The sequence below is a fragment of the Neophocaena asiaeorientalis genome, unplaced genomic scaffold (genome assembly GCF_003031525.2).
Source record: "Neophocaena asiaeorientalis asiaeorientalis breed wild unplaced genomic scaffold, Neophocaena_asiaeorientalis_V1.1 scaffold399, whole genome shotgun sequence".
Lineage (NCBI taxonomy): Eukaryota > Metazoa > Chordata > Mammalia > Artiodactyla > Phocoenidae > Neophocaena > Neophocaena asiaeorientalis.
The window spans coordinates 1,914,981-1,931,408 of record NW_020173964.1 but is presented as its reverse complement, the minus strand read 5'-3'; the positions used below and the strand labels follow the sequence as shown (position 1 = coordinate 1,931,408).

The following is a 16,428-nucleotide window of genomic DNA, read 5'->3' as shown; positions in this document are numbered from 1 at the left end:
TCAGACCCTATTATGTATGAGGTGATCCCTCTGAACTAATGAACTTTGGCCTTAGGGCACATGCATTCTGGATGGGTCTTTAAAATGCAGGTGCCACATCTTGGGAATGAATAAGGAATTACTGAAAGGAGGAGCTGATAGACACAGTGATTATGCTACTTAGGATAGATTTAAAAGGTCGAATAATTCATTATTTAGGAATCACCTTCAGAGGTAGCAGTGTTCGAAAATTAGCATATTAGTTTGTATATAGAAAAGATTCTTTGAAAAGATGCCATTTGCTCTAACCTAAGGGCCTTTTTCATATATGAAGTGTTCAACTTTGTCAAAATGCTAGACTCCCTTCAGCATTTTTACCTTGAGTAACATTTAATATTATAAGTTGATCCTGTTTTTTTCCAGTAATCAGAATCCTTTATTGCATATGTTTTTTTATTTTTTGTTTAATCTAAATACCAGAGATTTGCAATTTGTTCTCTCAACAAATATTTATGAGGTGCCTTTTAAGTAGAGCAGTGGACAAATGGTGGACAAAACAGAGTAGTATGTAATTTCATGTAACTTACATTCTAGTGGGAGAAGAAGGACAATAAACAAATATAAAAGGTCTAACATGTTTGTAGTGATAGATGCTAAGGAGAAAAATTGAAAAGGGAAAAAAGTGATGGGCCTACCCTTTGTAACCAAGCAGGACCCTATGGGACCTTCCCAGGACAGAATTCTCCCCCATATCCTCTGCTTTAGCTCCTCTCTGAAGTACCTAGATGGTTGTATCTGATGTATATTTCCTGAGTTTTTCAGATACTAGAACCACCACCAAATGGAAGAAAATTAACTGCTTGATGATCATGAGCTCCTAGCCCCCAGACCTTCTGGCACCTAAGGATTGATTACCATCAACCAATCAGAGAATTGTGCATGGGCTGATGACAAACCCTGGGATACCCCTCCCTCAGCTTGCCTTTAAAAATGCTTTGCTGAAACCCTTCAGGGAGTTTGGGTTTTTTGAGCATGAGCCACCCATTTTCCTTGCTTGGCCGTGCGATAAACCTTTCTCTGCTCCAAATGCCAATGTTTCCATTTATTTGACTTCACTGTACATGGGGCACACAAACTTGTGTTCAGTAACGCTTTTACGTAGGGCCATTAGAGAAAGGCCCCCCCCCCACCCCTCGAAAGAGTAACCTTTTAATAGAGACCTTTAGGATGGGGGAAACATGGTAGCTAATATCTGGAGTGTATCCCAGGTAGAGGAAGTAATCAGTGTAAAGGTCCTGGGTGGTGGGGAGATGCCTGGGGCTTTTGAGGTCTGGCAACAGATGGAAGTGGAGTGAGTGGAGTAGTAGGAGCTGGGTTCAGAGGGATAGGGGTAGAGGTGGTAGGACCTTGTAGGGCATTGTCAAGACTTTGGATTTTGTTCTGGGTGAAGGGGAGGTCATGGGAGGACTCCAAGCAGAGGATCCAAGCAGAGGAAGTCATGGGAGGACTCCAAGCAGAGGATCATAAGCCTTGGCTTATGTTTTAGAAGGGTCACTGACTGCTGTGCTGAGAAGTAGGATGGAAGCAAAGAGATCTCTTGGGAGGCTATTTCAAGAGAGATCCGGAAGGCAGAGACAGGAGTGGTAGCAGTAAAAGTGGTGAAGTGATTGGGTTCTGGATATATTTTAGAGGTTGAGTTAGGGGATTTGCTGATCAGCTATAGAATAAGAAAGAGAAGTTTAGAATAAGTGTAAGGTTTGTGACTTGAGAAGCTAGACAGAAGGAGTTGCCATTTACTGAAGTTGGAAAAATCTCTTTAGTTTCCAAATAACAATGGTTATGTGAACATGTAAATGAGAGAACTTGTGTGCTTGGGCAGGAAAGTGTCTGGAGATGAGGCTGGAGAAAGCTGTCAGTTAAGAAGGCTGCAAGTTCAGTGTTCATCGAAAGGTGTAATAGGCCTTTTTAGAAAGAGATGGATGAAACTGTGGGATATAGCCATAGAAGAAACACATGGTCCATGTTCGGAGACAGTGGTAGTGGTTGTGGTGGTGACGGCAGAGACACTAAACAGAATAAGACCCAGTCTTGTAAATGATTTGGCTTTAATTCAGATTCACTGATGGCAGAAGCCACCGTGTAATTGTGGTGGACTCTTCTGTTTTACTCATCCTGATAGTTGTAAAACAGCAAACAATGGTTGGCGATGATCAATATAGAAGATAGATATAGATTTCTGGTGATGAGCATTTCTGTAGGACTGGTAATTTTGGAAACTTTTCCCCAAGTCTGGATCAGACTTACAGTAGTTGTGTACAACGTTTGTTCTCTAGGACGCTCACATGTTTCCTGTGATAAACTGCTAGCAAAATTATTACTGAAATGCAAATCAAAACTACAATGAGGTATCGTCTCATACCAGTCAGAATGGCCGTCATCAAAATGTCTATAAATAATAAATGCTGTAGGGGGAGTGGAGGAAAGGGAACCCTCCTACACTGTTGGTGGGAATGTAAGTCAGTGTAGCCACTATAGAGAACAGTATGGAGGTTCCTTAAAAAACAGAAAGAGTTACCATGATCCAGCAGTCCCACTCCTGGGCATATATACGGAAAAGACAAAAACTCTAATTTGAAAAGATACACGCACCCCAGTGTCCACAGCAGCACCATTTACAATAGCCGAGACATGGAAGCAACCTGAGTGTCCATTGACGGATGAATGGATAAAGAAGATGTGGTGCCTATATACAATGGAATAGTGTTACTCAGCTGTAAAAAAGAATGAAATAATGCCATTTGCTGCAACATGGATGGACCTAGAGATCATACTAAGTGAAGCAAGTCAGTCAGATAAAGGCAGTTATCATATGATATCAATTATATATGGAATCTAAAAAATGATACAAATGAAGTTACTTACAAAACAGAAACAGGCTCACTGACATAGAAAACAAACTTAGCAAAGGGGAAAGGAGGCTGGAGGGATAAATTAGGAATTTGGGATTAACAAATACATCCTACTATATATAAAATAGGTAAACAACAAGGACATACTGTATAGCACAGGGAACTATATTCAATATCTTGTAATAATGTAATGGGACAGAATCTGATAAAGATTGTGTGTATATATACTTATACATGGGTGTGTGTGTATATGTATGTGTGTGTGTTTAACTGAACCACTTTGTTTTACCTGAAACATTGTAAATCAACTATACTTCACTTAAAAAAAAAAAAAAACCTGCTAGCAAGAGAGGTCGCTTACCTGTAAGAGTTAAGTTTGGTCCCTGTCTGTCTGACTTCCAAATTCAGTAATACGCAGATGCACCTCTACTGTTTTGTGGCTATTGGAACTAAAAGCGGTTAAGAAAACTAAAGGTAGGTAGTTTTGAGGAAAGCTAGTCTACCACAAATCAATGCTTGCCATCAGCGAATGAAGTACAGAGAATGTGTTTCAGCCCGGGATACTTTGTGGCTAGCGGTGTGCTAGGGAGTAGGGTCTGGCTCTCCAGGAGTCCACTGACTGCTTGGTGAGCGAAATTAGAAGTATTCAGAGCAAGTATGACAAACGCAGGCTCAGATGTCCTTGAACATGAGTGAAAGTTGTAAAGACAACCTCTGTCTTTAGTTGAATTCCTTGTGGTGTGGAGACTTTGGAAAGCTTGGAAAACATTAAACTGGAATCATTCAGAGGGCAGTGTCCAAAGTGATATGTTGACTGTCTGCCTTAAGCTCCAGGGTCTGATGAAATGTTTTAAAGGGATCATGAGTGTTTGAATCAGGACAAAAGATGAAAAATAAATTGCAAGGCTGTAGTGGACCATTTTGAGAAGCTCTGACTAACTGTAGAAAGAAAAGTAGAGCGACTGACAACACAGCAAATTTGGAAAAATGATATATTTAGAGAGAGCGCTGTTGAGAGTGTGATTTTGATGTGAGGAAGAAAATGGGATCCTGGAACATGGCGCAATGCTTATGGGTTTTTCTGCTTATATTGTGTTGGGAACATTTGCAGCCCTCACAGTTCACTGCCTCGATTTTGCCAGATTTAAAATAATACTCCTCTCTTGGGGTTGTGATTCTGATTAAAAAACTCTGGCTGTTGGACTAATAGCTCATGACTCTATATGTGATGACATGGATTTTCTTTTTTATTTGCCTACACTTTCTCCTTGACTTCCTTCTCTTTCTTCTACACTTGTTTCAGGTCTTTTATGGCTTTGTTGGAAATATGTAAGGAGATCACATAATTCCTCCTTAGGAATTATCTTCTCTCCTCTGCTTACTTTTTTCACCCTCTGTTAATTAGCAATACAACAAACTTCCCCAGAGAAATTAATTATAATTCCACAAGCTGAAAAATTTAACTTCGGGTGAAAAATAAGTAGCAGAAGTTGGTGAACCGTAAACAATAAATATTTGTATTTAATGCAGCTGCCACTAGTAATTAAGAGAAAATGACTAACTGAAATGGACCCTAACTCACTTGGTTATTCTGAGGGGTTCTTGGTGCACTTATGCGAGTAGTAGCGATTCTGGGGCATTTTGTTGAATGTCTATGACACATTGCCACCTTGTGGCTGCATGTTTTTCTTTCGCTGTAAAAGCAAATTTTTAATATTAAGTCCACGTATTTTATTTTTTCCCTAGTATTTATACTTCCCTTGATAACAGAAGATTTGAGACATCTTAGAAGAATACATTTAATACAGGGCAGGAGAATTTAAGACAGTGTCCTTGTTATTTGAAGAGGCAGGCCAAAGTATTGAGGGGTAAAAATCCACAATGTCTGCAACTAACTCTCACTATAGGGGTGGTAGGGCAAAGAGAAAGGGGGGGTGGAGAGAGAGAGAGAGGGAGGGGGGAGGGAGAGAGAGAGAGAGAGAAGGAGTAAAAGTCATGGGCGGAAGTTAACAATTCACCACTGGTCAAGGGAACATGGTTTTTATTATACTAATCTTACAACTTTTCTGTTGTTTCAAATTTCCTTAAAATTTCCCCAAAATATTGGCAGAAAAAAAAAAAGAAAAAAAAACGGGGATAAGGGCATAAAATAGAGCTAAGAAGGAGGCAAAATTAACCTCTGTGTTGTGTAATGGACTGACTGCATTTGGACCCCTGACTGGGTTCTGCGTTTTCTAGTAGCTGGTGTGTTACTGTCCAAGGTGCCCTTGCTACATTTCATTGTCTGTAAGGTTTAAGGGCAAAGTGTCTAACGCTAGACAGAAATTCGCTCTTGGAGGCCGTTCTAAGTAGGACGCGGATGTAATGAACAGCAGCCCTAACAAATACTTCCAAAAGTACAATCTGCAATTCCCTTTCCCTGCTGATCAGGGCAGGTCCTGGAGTGGATGCGCCTCTAGTTTGTTGAGGACCTCTCACTAAACTACTAAGTGGCAATGAAATACAGTAAAATACTGACTGGCAGTGAATTTCAGATGGTACTGATTGACAAGTGCTTGAAATCCAGCTGTTCTGTGTTTCTAATGAATACAGCTGAGCTTGGGGGAGAGTTGACATCATGTAACAGCTGAGTGAGCGTAGTCTATTTCATTTCAACTGGCTTGAGAGGAGTTACTCATAGGCAAGGTCAGATTTCTTTTTGTGCCATGGTTTTGAATATGCTGCATGGCATAGACAGACACATAGATGACTTCATCCATGAATTTCCTTTTCCTGTAAATGCACCCATGAGAGTCTTAATCTGAAAAAATTCTGACAGGTATAAGCAGATGACCTTCTTCCTACCCAGGAAAACAAAACAAATCTCAGTGAAGCATCCCTAAAAATGCCTAGCTTTGAGCAGTGTTACCCAACTCTTGTTTGTTTTTAAATTTCTATGAAGCTGGCTCTTCTCTGTGGCAGTTGGAATATCCATGAATATTTTTTGTACTTCATTTTTATTCTTAATAGCTATCTGGGTATATGCACGTGCACGTTAATATTTTTGTCTTTAATAACTATCTAGACACATATACACGCATATATACCTACCTGAAGGAGAACATTTTAAAACATAGGGCTCTATTCAGGTATGAGAGGTTTTCTTCTGAAAGCAGGACAGATATTGAAATAAGTGTTGTGACACAAGGGATTCTTTTGTAGAAAGCTGTCTTTTGAAGTGACTTTGGTTTCTATGACTCTTGTGACAGGTTTTCTTTTAAAAAGCTATGAAGTGGTATCAGGACATATTAATTTCCATTAAGGGCTGTGGTGCTTAGAAAGTTCCCTTCCCTACATATATTTGTGAGTACCGAAAGCTTGTGAATTTTCTTTTGTGAACAACTAAAGTGATCTATGGATTCTCTGTAGAATCTATAGAGCGATATTCTTCATTTTTTTTAGGAGGATCATGGCCCACAGAAAGATATATTTTACATAATGACTCTGGATACACACACATACATGTGTAACTTAACCATTTCATGAAATGATTCTTTTCCTTCCTTCATTGGACTCTGATAATTTCTGTTCTGCTGGTCACCATCTACTAAACTTGATTTCATGATCCACTAATACGCCATGACCCACTGATTCGCTTGAAAAACACAGCAGTGGAGGTTTTGCAGCAAGCCAGATACTTTTTCAGATGGAAGACCCAACAGTGGAACCCTGAAGTCTCTAAACCAGCCAAATTCAAAACAGTGTTAGGAGAGAGGGATTTAGAGAAGGAAAAGAGGGAAGAAAGTATGCCTGGTGGGGAGGGGTGTGGTGTCTTTCATTCTGGTTGAGAGCATCCCCAGGAAGTGATGTCACTGTCCTTCTCTCTGCAGCTTGACCACATACTATCCCCTCCGCCCATGCCATTTCGGAAATGCAGCAACCCAGACGTGGCTTCCGGCCCTGGCAAGTCGCTGAAGTTTAAAAGACAGCTGAGTGAGGATGGAAGACAGCTGCGGCGGGGAAGCCTGGGGGGTGCTCTGACTGGTGAGTCGCATGGGTGACTTGTTTAAGAGAGGGGGTTACATTTATACAGTACACTTGGCCCTCTGTATCCACGGGTTCCACATCCACAGATTCAACCACCTACAGATGGAAAATATTAAAAAAAAAAAAAAATTTCCGGAAAGTTCCCTAAAGCAAAACTTGAATTTGCCCTCTGCTGGCAACTATCTACACAGCATTTACGTTGTATTAGGTATTATGAGTAATCTAAAGATGACTTAAAGTATCCGGGAGTACATGCATAGTTGATAAACAAATACGGTGCCATTTTATATAAGGGACTTGAACATCTGTGAGAGTCCTAAAACCAATCCCCGTGGATAGGTGGGGACAACTGTAGTGTGTCCCCAATGACAGTGGAGTTCCCTGTGTGAAAATCAGCCCCTTAGAATGTACCTGCCCCTCCACAGACCATTTGGTACAACCTAATCCAATTCAGAGAGCCATTAAATTGAGGATTATATTAGTAAACTTAACTGAAGTATAATTTACATAAAATAAAACGTACCCATTCTAAGTGTACATGTGGATGGGTTTTAGCGAATTTACACCCCAGTGTAATTACCACCAAAGTCAAGCTATAACATGTTCCCTTGCCCCTTCTTTGGGCCTAGGCACCCCCCGAGCTGCTGTTCGTCACTATAGATTAGATTTATCTTAAGAATTTTATACTAATGGAATCATACATTGCATGCTTTTTTGTGTCTGGCTTCTTTCGCTCAGTTTGTTTTTAAGACGCATCTATGTTGTTAGGTGTATCCATAGTGTATGTTGAACCTCATAAGAAACCGCCAAACTGTTTCCAAAAGGGTACCATTTTACATTCCCACCAGCAACAGGTGAATGAACTAATTGCTCTGCATCCTTGGCCATCTGTGGTATTGCCAGTTTTTTTAAATTCTAGCCATTTAAATGGGTTAGTAGTCGTATCACTTTCTGTTTTTAATTTGTATTTTCTTGATGACTGAATGATGTCAGACATCTTTTCATGTGCTCATTGGACATTCATATTTCTCCTTTTGTGAAGTGCTTGTTTAAATTTTGCACCCATTTTTTTCCTTTCACCCATGTTTAAATTGTGTTGTGAAAATGTAATTACTTAAAAAATTAAAATCTAGAAAATCTATAGATAACTTTTATTGGCTTGAAAGATAGCCAAATTAAAATAACTTAAAGCATGTTTTTTTAAAAAATAATTTCCCGTATAAATTTTCATGTTATTAAACTTAATTTTAAATCACTGAAGGTTAGATTTCTGTTTTTTCATTCTGAGAGCTTTTTCCTCTAAATGTAAATATTTTAGAGAAACTTTATTGTTTTTTAACAATAAAGTTTTCTCCACATATGACAGTCTTGTCTGCCAGTTCATAAATGACCTGGAGAACAAGTTGAGTTCTTCATTTTTTTGGAGAATTAGGGATTTTGACTTTTTGGAGATGAAATTTCTGGGAGCAGAAATGCTTCTGTACCATGATCAGCGCAGAGTCTAGAACATGTGACCCACTGTGGCACACTGCTGAGGTGTAGGGTGAAGCTGACTTTAGGCCAAGGGGAAAAAATTCATCAAAAAATGGCTGCACTTCATTAAAATTAGGGCAAATATTCACACTTGAGTTTTACTGATGTTCTTTTAATGCTTGTTAGGACATTTTCCTTTGCTTTCATTTCTATAAATGCAGAATATTTGCTTTTTTAAGTAGGAGATCCTAAAGATTTAGTCTAACCCTTAGTTTTTTAGCAGGAGAAATTAAACCTTAACCGTTAAAAGGCTCACCCCTTACTTACTAATTTCACTTAGGGAATTTACTTACTTTGGTTAAACTTTTTGACCAATAGGAGGGGGGGAGTAATGGTTGCTCCAATTTTTGCTAAATCCGTTTACTTAAAACTTTAAAATAATGCAAAGGTATAGCACTTGATGCAGATATATGACCAGAAACATGAAATTTGGCCTTTACCTTTAAAAAATAAAAAAGAAAGGCTGAACTTGATTCCCATTTCAAAATCTCAGCAGCTCTAGCAATTCTAGCTAACCTTTTACAATTTAGCTTGAGACAAAATTATTTTAGTTAATTAATTTTTGGTCAGATAATTGTCAAAAACGTTTAATACTCCTTAGGAGAGCTTTTTAAAAAAAATCTCTTGAACATCAGCCTGTTTTAAAAAACAGTAGCTTGAAAGTGATTTTGGAATATGAAGAAAACATTCTTAGTTGGTCGTCTACATAGCTTAGCTGAGGATTTAATGAAGTAACACATACAAAGCAGTTAGCCCAGTAATGGTGGCTATTAGTATTGGTGCATAACAAATTGAATTTAGGATATTTGCAGTTTATGGATAACTTGGTCTTGTGAACATCAGTTTGAAACCCTTATCAACTGAGTTTCTGCTTTGTGTCAGGCACTGTGCTAGTATCAGGTGTTAGAGCAGCGAGAAGAAAGCATCATTCCTGATCATTAAGAAACATGGTTTCCACTAGTTTTAGGCAACTGTAAATAATCACATATGATCTTCCCTTGGAATAGACCTTGTCGCTAAACTTATGTCAAACTGGTTTTGACGTCATAAGTTTGTGCCTGATAGTTTCTGTAACTTTAAGACCAGCCGCCTTCCTATTGTTTAACTTTGTTTTATTCCAAGGTTTGTTTTCCTTTAGCAGTTTTCTACTGTTTTCTTTGAAACAAAGACTATGTGAAGGCTTAATTTATATTTTGAAAATTTTGCCACCCAATTAGCCTTTATAAGTTTCACTAAACCCTTAGGTCTTTGAGAGGAAGGTCTGTGACCTTTTCATCTATTCATCCCTAATGACAGCTGACACGAAGACTTTACTATGTGGCAGGCACAGCTTTTAGGGAATTACATTTATTGACTTATTTAATCCTTACAACATCTCTGTGCACTTATGAGGGAGGCACTCTTATACCCATTTTACACATGAGAACACTGAGGCACAGACAGGTCACGATGCTCAGAAACAGCAGAGCCAAGATTTGAACCCAGGTGTTGTGGCTCCACAGTCTGTACTTGTGGCCACTACACTGTGCCTAGTACAGCTGGTACCCAATAGGTTTTCAATATATTCCAGCAGGATTAGTTCGAGTAATTTTTTTTTTTTCAATTAATTGGAAAATTTGTGCTCAGTTAATATCTGGGGCTGACTCAATCTGTATGGATCCTGGTCCATTAATTACAATAGTAAATTAAAACTAGACAATTAAGACATAGTAAAAACTTTAAAATTTACATATTCCTTAATCCAGCCATTCTGTTCCTCAGATTTCATCACAAGGAAATAGTCGTGAATATGTGTAGAGAATTAACTTTAGTTATGTTTAGAGCAGCACCACTTATAATAATTAAAATCGCATATTATCTAAAATCTAGATATCTGGCAAAAGAATACTGGTGAAACATAATATGTAATACACATAAAGTGGAAAACAATTATAAACATTAAATCATGTTGTGAAAAAATACATTTTAACATTGAAAAACTCAATATATTTTTAATGGGAAATCTCATTGTTGAATGGACTCATCTTTTCATAGGACTTAATATAATTGTAATTAAATAATTATATATTTAATGAAAGGAAGGAAAACAACTCCTGTCTACTAAAGAGTTTTCTCAAACTGGGATTATGGTTGACTTGGTCCCCTTTATAATTGGGCAAGTGAAGGTTGCTACATGGCCCTTTTTATACCCTGCAATTCAATCCATGAGTTGCTTTTGCCCCTGAGTTTTTTTGTGGTATTAGGTGGTGTACCAGTTGACAACAATAATGCTACATAACCACAAAGTTTCACTTTCAGACAACAGTACATATTCCCTTTTTTCTCCTGTGGCTGCGGATCACCTGGGTTTTGGGTTATTTAACCTGGGCTCTGCTGTGATTGGTTCTAGGATGCAGTCTGGGTCTAGATCTGCTCCACGTGTCTCTCTTCTTCCTTGAGCCAGAAGCTACCCAAGGTATTATGTTCTCCTGGTAAGAGACAGGAGCAAGCGTGTGCACGTCCACCTGCACAGGCAGGTTTCAAGCCTCTGCTGGCACCATGTCTGCTAACTTTCCATTGGCCAAAGCAAGTCACATGGCCAAGCCCAGCATCAATGGGCAGAGGCATGCTCCACCCACCATGATACCTTGGCAAAGATGCAGATCTATAACACTCCCGGGGGGAAGCAAAGAATTGGCACCAATAATTCAGTCTGACATAGTTAGCTTTCGTCTCTCTTTAAAAACAGTCTTATAGAGTGAAAATATTTACATTTACCAATTTTTCAATTAAGAAAGTAATATGGGGCTTCCCTGGTGGCGCAGTGGTTGAGAGTCCGCCTGCCGATCAAAAAAAAAAAAAAAAAAAAAGAAAAGAAAATAATATGTGTTCCATGTGGACAGTTCAGAAAATACAGAGCACCATAAAGGAAAAAGCTGTAAGCCCATAATTCTACCATGCAGAAACCCTTGATGGAACTTTTGACATTTTCTTCCTCAACTAAAATTTTGAATGACTAACAGGATTAGATCAGAGGAAAAAACAACCAGTACCTTTTACGCAGGGCTGGTGTTTAAACAACAGACCTAGTGTTCACCATGCCCATCCCTGCCTGGATTTTTTTTCTTTTTTTGAAGCTGATGATGTTTTATATCTTCATGGCCTGCAGTTTGCTAAATAGGCACCCCGAAGCATCGTGTAAACATTGACTGAGCTTTGCAGCCCCCTGATGAGAAATAGAAGCATTATTCAAATCATACGGATTCTTAAATCTGGGCCTAAGTGGTAATGTGCCTGACAGTTCACAGCAAGGAAGCTGCAGAATGAAGGGCAGAACCTCAGGATCTTGACTCCTGGCTTCTTGATATGCAAATGATTGCCCTAGGAGATATGGGGATATATGTATATGTATAGCTGATTCACTTTGCTATAAAGCAGAAACTAACACACCATTGTAAAGCAATTATACTCCAATAAAGATGTTAAAAAAAAAAATGATTGCGCTGAATCCTACTCCTGCATTCCACAGCTGTGATGTTTGTGTGTTGTAGTCCTAACACGCAGAAAATGAAGGAAGACTTCCTTTTCTTATGCAGAGAATTGTGGTTTTCAAAACATATTTGGGTTGTTTGGAATGTAAAACAAAGAGGAATCTTTGTATGTGTGTCACTTGCACACAATAATAGGAAATCAACTTTGTAGACAGTATAAATTAGAACTTCTAAAACTGTTAGCATCGTCGTATTCCATCTGGGGGAAAAACTTGAGAGATTTTTCCTACTTGTTGGGGATAACATCTGAAAATTCAAAAAAACACATTTCAAAATGAATTTTACTTCAAGAGGGAAAGGAAAAACAAACCACACAATGCCAGAAAACATTCTTTTCTTTAAAATTAACTTGAAGGCTATTCTGTTTAAGTGCTGTGTAGAGTTTAATGGGTTTCTCATCCTAAGGGCCTCCTTAGCATAGTGGGCAAGTCTGACAGAATTTAGATTAAAGCAAATTTACATGAAACATAACTATGTTATAGGTAGCCTTGGTATTCAGTAAATATTGCACCTGAATACTCTCGTATATGCTCTGGATTTCTTCATGTTTGTAATACCATCAAAAGAATGCCTATGTGAAAATGGTGTGTATTAGGATAACACCACGTGCTAGAGCGAGCAAACCAAAAAAATTCTGGGGCTTAACACAGTTGTCACATATTTCTAGCTCATGTAAGTGTTTTGGATTATGAGGCAGTTCTCTCCCTCCTGGTGAGTTAGGGACCCGCATTCCTTCCACCTTCTGCTCTGGCTCTTATTTACGGCCTCCACATTCTGCTTCCAGCTGGTAGAAGTGGACAGAGAAGAAAAACTTCCTAAAAGTCCCATCCTGGAAGAGACACACTTTATTTCCATTCGCATTTGTTTGGCAAGATCCTCTCACATGGTCAAAGCCAAATTCAAGGCTGGTGCTTCTGTTGGGGGAGTGCTAGGAAGTATGGTCCCTGCTGGACTGTGGCCTCTGAGTCCAGCTACACAAGAGGCAAGGGAAATATGGCATTTACAAAATCAGGGAAGACTGAGAAATAGGTTTTAATAAAGAAATTGGGTGTGATTAGTTTTCAGTATGTTAGGTCTGAAATGCCTGTGGGGCATGTTAGATCAGAATGTCCAGGGAGGACTGTGCAGTAATAGAAGCAAGAGGCATATTTTGAGAAGGAAAGGATTGGCATCATCTAAGAGAATAAGATGAGGACATCTTAAGAAGTTGCCATTGGATTCAACAGTGTAAGTCACTGGAAACCTTGAGGAGGAAGGTGCTGAAGTGTGGATGGCAGCTAGAGTGAACTGGCTTAGGAGCAAACAGTAATGAAGGACTTCGAGGTACCTGATGTGTTGATGAGAGTGTAGACAGCTCTTCTGAGAAATTGTACAGTTATAAGAGACTAGAGAAAACGAGTGTGAGCTGGAAGGGCATGAGGGGTCAGAGGGGACCACTGTAATGTGGGAACCAGGCAAGCATGTTTGTAAGGTGTTGAGGATGGTTCAGAAGAAAGAGATGATAACCAGAGAAGTCAAGTGCTGTGGAAGCACCTGGCAGGGTATCCAGAGCACATGTCCAATGGTTGGCCTTTGTAGGGAGAGGTACTTCCTTCATTCTAACAGGAGGAAGGAGGAGAAAATGGATGCAAAAGCAGGTAGTTTAGGTACATCTATACCATGAAATACTACTCAGCAATAAAAAGGAACAAACTACCAATTGTCTACTGAAAAAAAAAAAAAAAGCACAACCTAGAAGTTGAGAACTATGTTTTATTCGGTGGACTTGCTGAGGACTTAAACCTGGGAGGCAGCCTGTCAGATGGCTCTGAGGAACTGCTGCGAGGAGGTAAGGAAGAAGCCAGGATATTTAACAGTTTTCGGAAACAACAATAACAAAAACAGGTAGTAGGGATAGCCAAAGATTACTGTTAGTTAAAGAAAAACACACATCTCGAATGAATTTAGCGCTTTTCTTTTCTTCGGTGTATGGGAAGATGCAAGAGCCTGGACTCTGAAATCATTCCTTTGATATGCACCTTTACTATCTAGGGCCAGAATCCTGCTTTTCTCCACCCTGAATTCCCTCAGGGTACACAGTTGGGAGGCAGCTGCAGTGGCTGCTGGCTGGATGGCTGCACCATCCTTTGTTTACTGATACGGCAGGTGATGCACGTGACAACCTGGGTGAATCTCCAAAGAATTAGGCTGAGTTAGAAAACAAAAACAAAACAAAACAAAAAAAACCCCCAAGAGGTTACATGCTGTGTAATTCCATTTCTATATCATATTCTTGAAATGACAGAATTATAGAAGTAGAGAACTGATGAGTGGTTGTCAGGACTTAAGGAGGAGGACATGGGAAGGAAGTAGGTGTGGCTATGAGCGGGCAACATGAGGGATTCTGCAATGGTGGAAATGTTCTGTATCTTGACTGTAGCAATGTCATTATCGGGGTTGTGATTGTACACCATAGTTTTGAAAGATGTTAGCATTGAGGGACACTGGGTAAAGGATACCTGGATCTCTCTGCATTATTTCTTACAACTGCATGCAAACCCACAGTTACTTCAAAATAAGTTTAATTTTAAAATATTCCCTTTCCAGATCAGTGATTTTAATAAATTTTCTTTTCATAAAAAAGCAGGAAGTTTAATTGATTCAGTGGCTTCACTTCTCTGCAGTATGAGATATCTGTGTGGGCTTCGGGAGGGTTCTGTGGGAATTGACTAGAGAAGGAAGTCTGAAATGTTCTTAGAGAATAGGAAGGCAGACTATAAATGTAGTAGGGTTTCTTGGAAGCACTGACAGCCCATTCAAGGTCTGTGATCATGAATTGAAAGTGAAGTCAGTGTACATGTTTGAGGGAAATGTTAAGACACCAGGGAAATTTGTGAACTGGGAACATCAGTTCCACAGAATATAGCAGAGGGACCTGGTCCAGGGTCAACTCAGGAGAGCCATGGGGAGGGTGGAGCTGAGCTGTGTAAGAGTCAGGGGGTTTTGGTGCCCAGCGTGGGATTCTCCAGGGGTAGAGCCAAAGCCCATGGGAGCTTGGAAGTGTGGTGGGACTGTGGACCGAGCAGTGGGTGGGCTGTTCGACTTAACCAGCCCACGAAGGATGACCGATATGTTCATACTTTTGAAATCTGTCAAGTTTTAAAACTTTTAAAAGGTAAAGGTCTTTACAGTTGTTGTAAAGACAATGATGCTGTCAGTTTGGATTCTTGGCTTTGGGCCAACAGGGAAAAGAACCTAGATAATTTGCACTTAGGATTTTACTGGCTTAAAAACATCTGGCTTCTATTTGTTTTACTGTTTCTCAATACTTACAAATTTTCTATGCTGAGGGCATATAACTGGGGGCAGGAATTCTTTTACATGGCTTTAGTGTTCTTTTAGAACTTGTACCATCGTGTACTTCCTCCACAGTGGTTTATGAGTCTGGAGAGTGTCTCTACCTATTTTTTCTGAGTCACCAAGCGATCAAGAGGCAAATCCATGAGCATCTTCTTTCTGGTGAAGGTGCATGATTTTAAGTAGCCTTTAAACCTACTTGCTGTCTTCACTGTTCCTATGTCCTATGTCCTAATTAGAAGATGGCAATGTAGATGTATTTTGTGTCTGTGGTATCTCCTTGTCAGGGTAGGAGGATCTCCTGAGACTCTGCCTTAATGGGGCATGCAGCTGCTAGCCAGCTTCTTTGGCAGATGCTGCCTCCCAGTGGCTGTCTGTCCGGGGGCCCTCTGCTGTAGCTCATGGCCCATGCAGATGGCTTACCCATGAGTCATTGCTCCCACTGACGGGGGAGCATCACTTGGTGGTTCCCAGGCCCCTGATCACCTGCTGCTTGGGAATTGCCAAGTGGTCACCTTGTTCAGAGCCGGGCTGCAGAGTCCTATTTGAAGCTCAAATCTCTCCTTCAGACATTTGACACCAATAAAAGCATCCCAGGAGGTGATGTCAGGCATGAGAGGAGAATCAAGGAAAGAGTCTAAATGAAGACATGAGGACTGGAATGTGCTGCTCTTATACTGAGAGTCAGATGAGCGACTGGGGTGTTTGCTTTGATGTGTGCATGAGCTCCAGAGAGCGCTGGGAGCCGTGCTACATCAGCGAGTCCGGCTCTTCAGAAATCCGTTTTTCACTTCTGTACCAGATAGAATTTGAAGGACTTAAAATTAGTCCTGAGTGTTCATTAAGAAGGTGTTGTTGCTGGAAGACCTGATTTAAGTTTCCTGAAGCACCTTCTGCGAGGCAAAAGGTAACTTGGGCCTTAAATCATTGTGATACAGAATTTCAAGATTGCTAGGGTAGGAACATCAGTTGCATACAGCTAAACCATTATCACCTGCAAATCCATGGCTCACGGGCCCAGCCGCTCCGCAGCATGTGGTATCTTCCCAGACCGGGGCATGAACCCGTGTCCCCTGCATTAGCAGGCAGACTCTCAACCACTGCGCCACCAGGGA

At 40.0% G+C, this 16,428-nt stretch overlaps 1 protein-coding gene across 1 annotated transcript in view; it reads left to right on the top strand.

The window, feature by feature from the left end:
- The window catches only part of MAST4 (microtubule associated serine/threonine kinase family member 4), a 550,485-nt gene that overhangs the window by 156,045 nt on the left and 378,012 nt on the right, over nucleotides 1-16,428 (top strand). Inside the window, exon 10 of the mRNA XM_024753080.1 lies at nucleotides 6,758-6,911. Coding sequence (XP_024608848.1) covers nucleotides 6,758-6,911 — 154 coding nt within the window. The remainder of the gene's footprint in view (nucleotides 1-6,757; nucleotides 6,912-16,428) is intronic.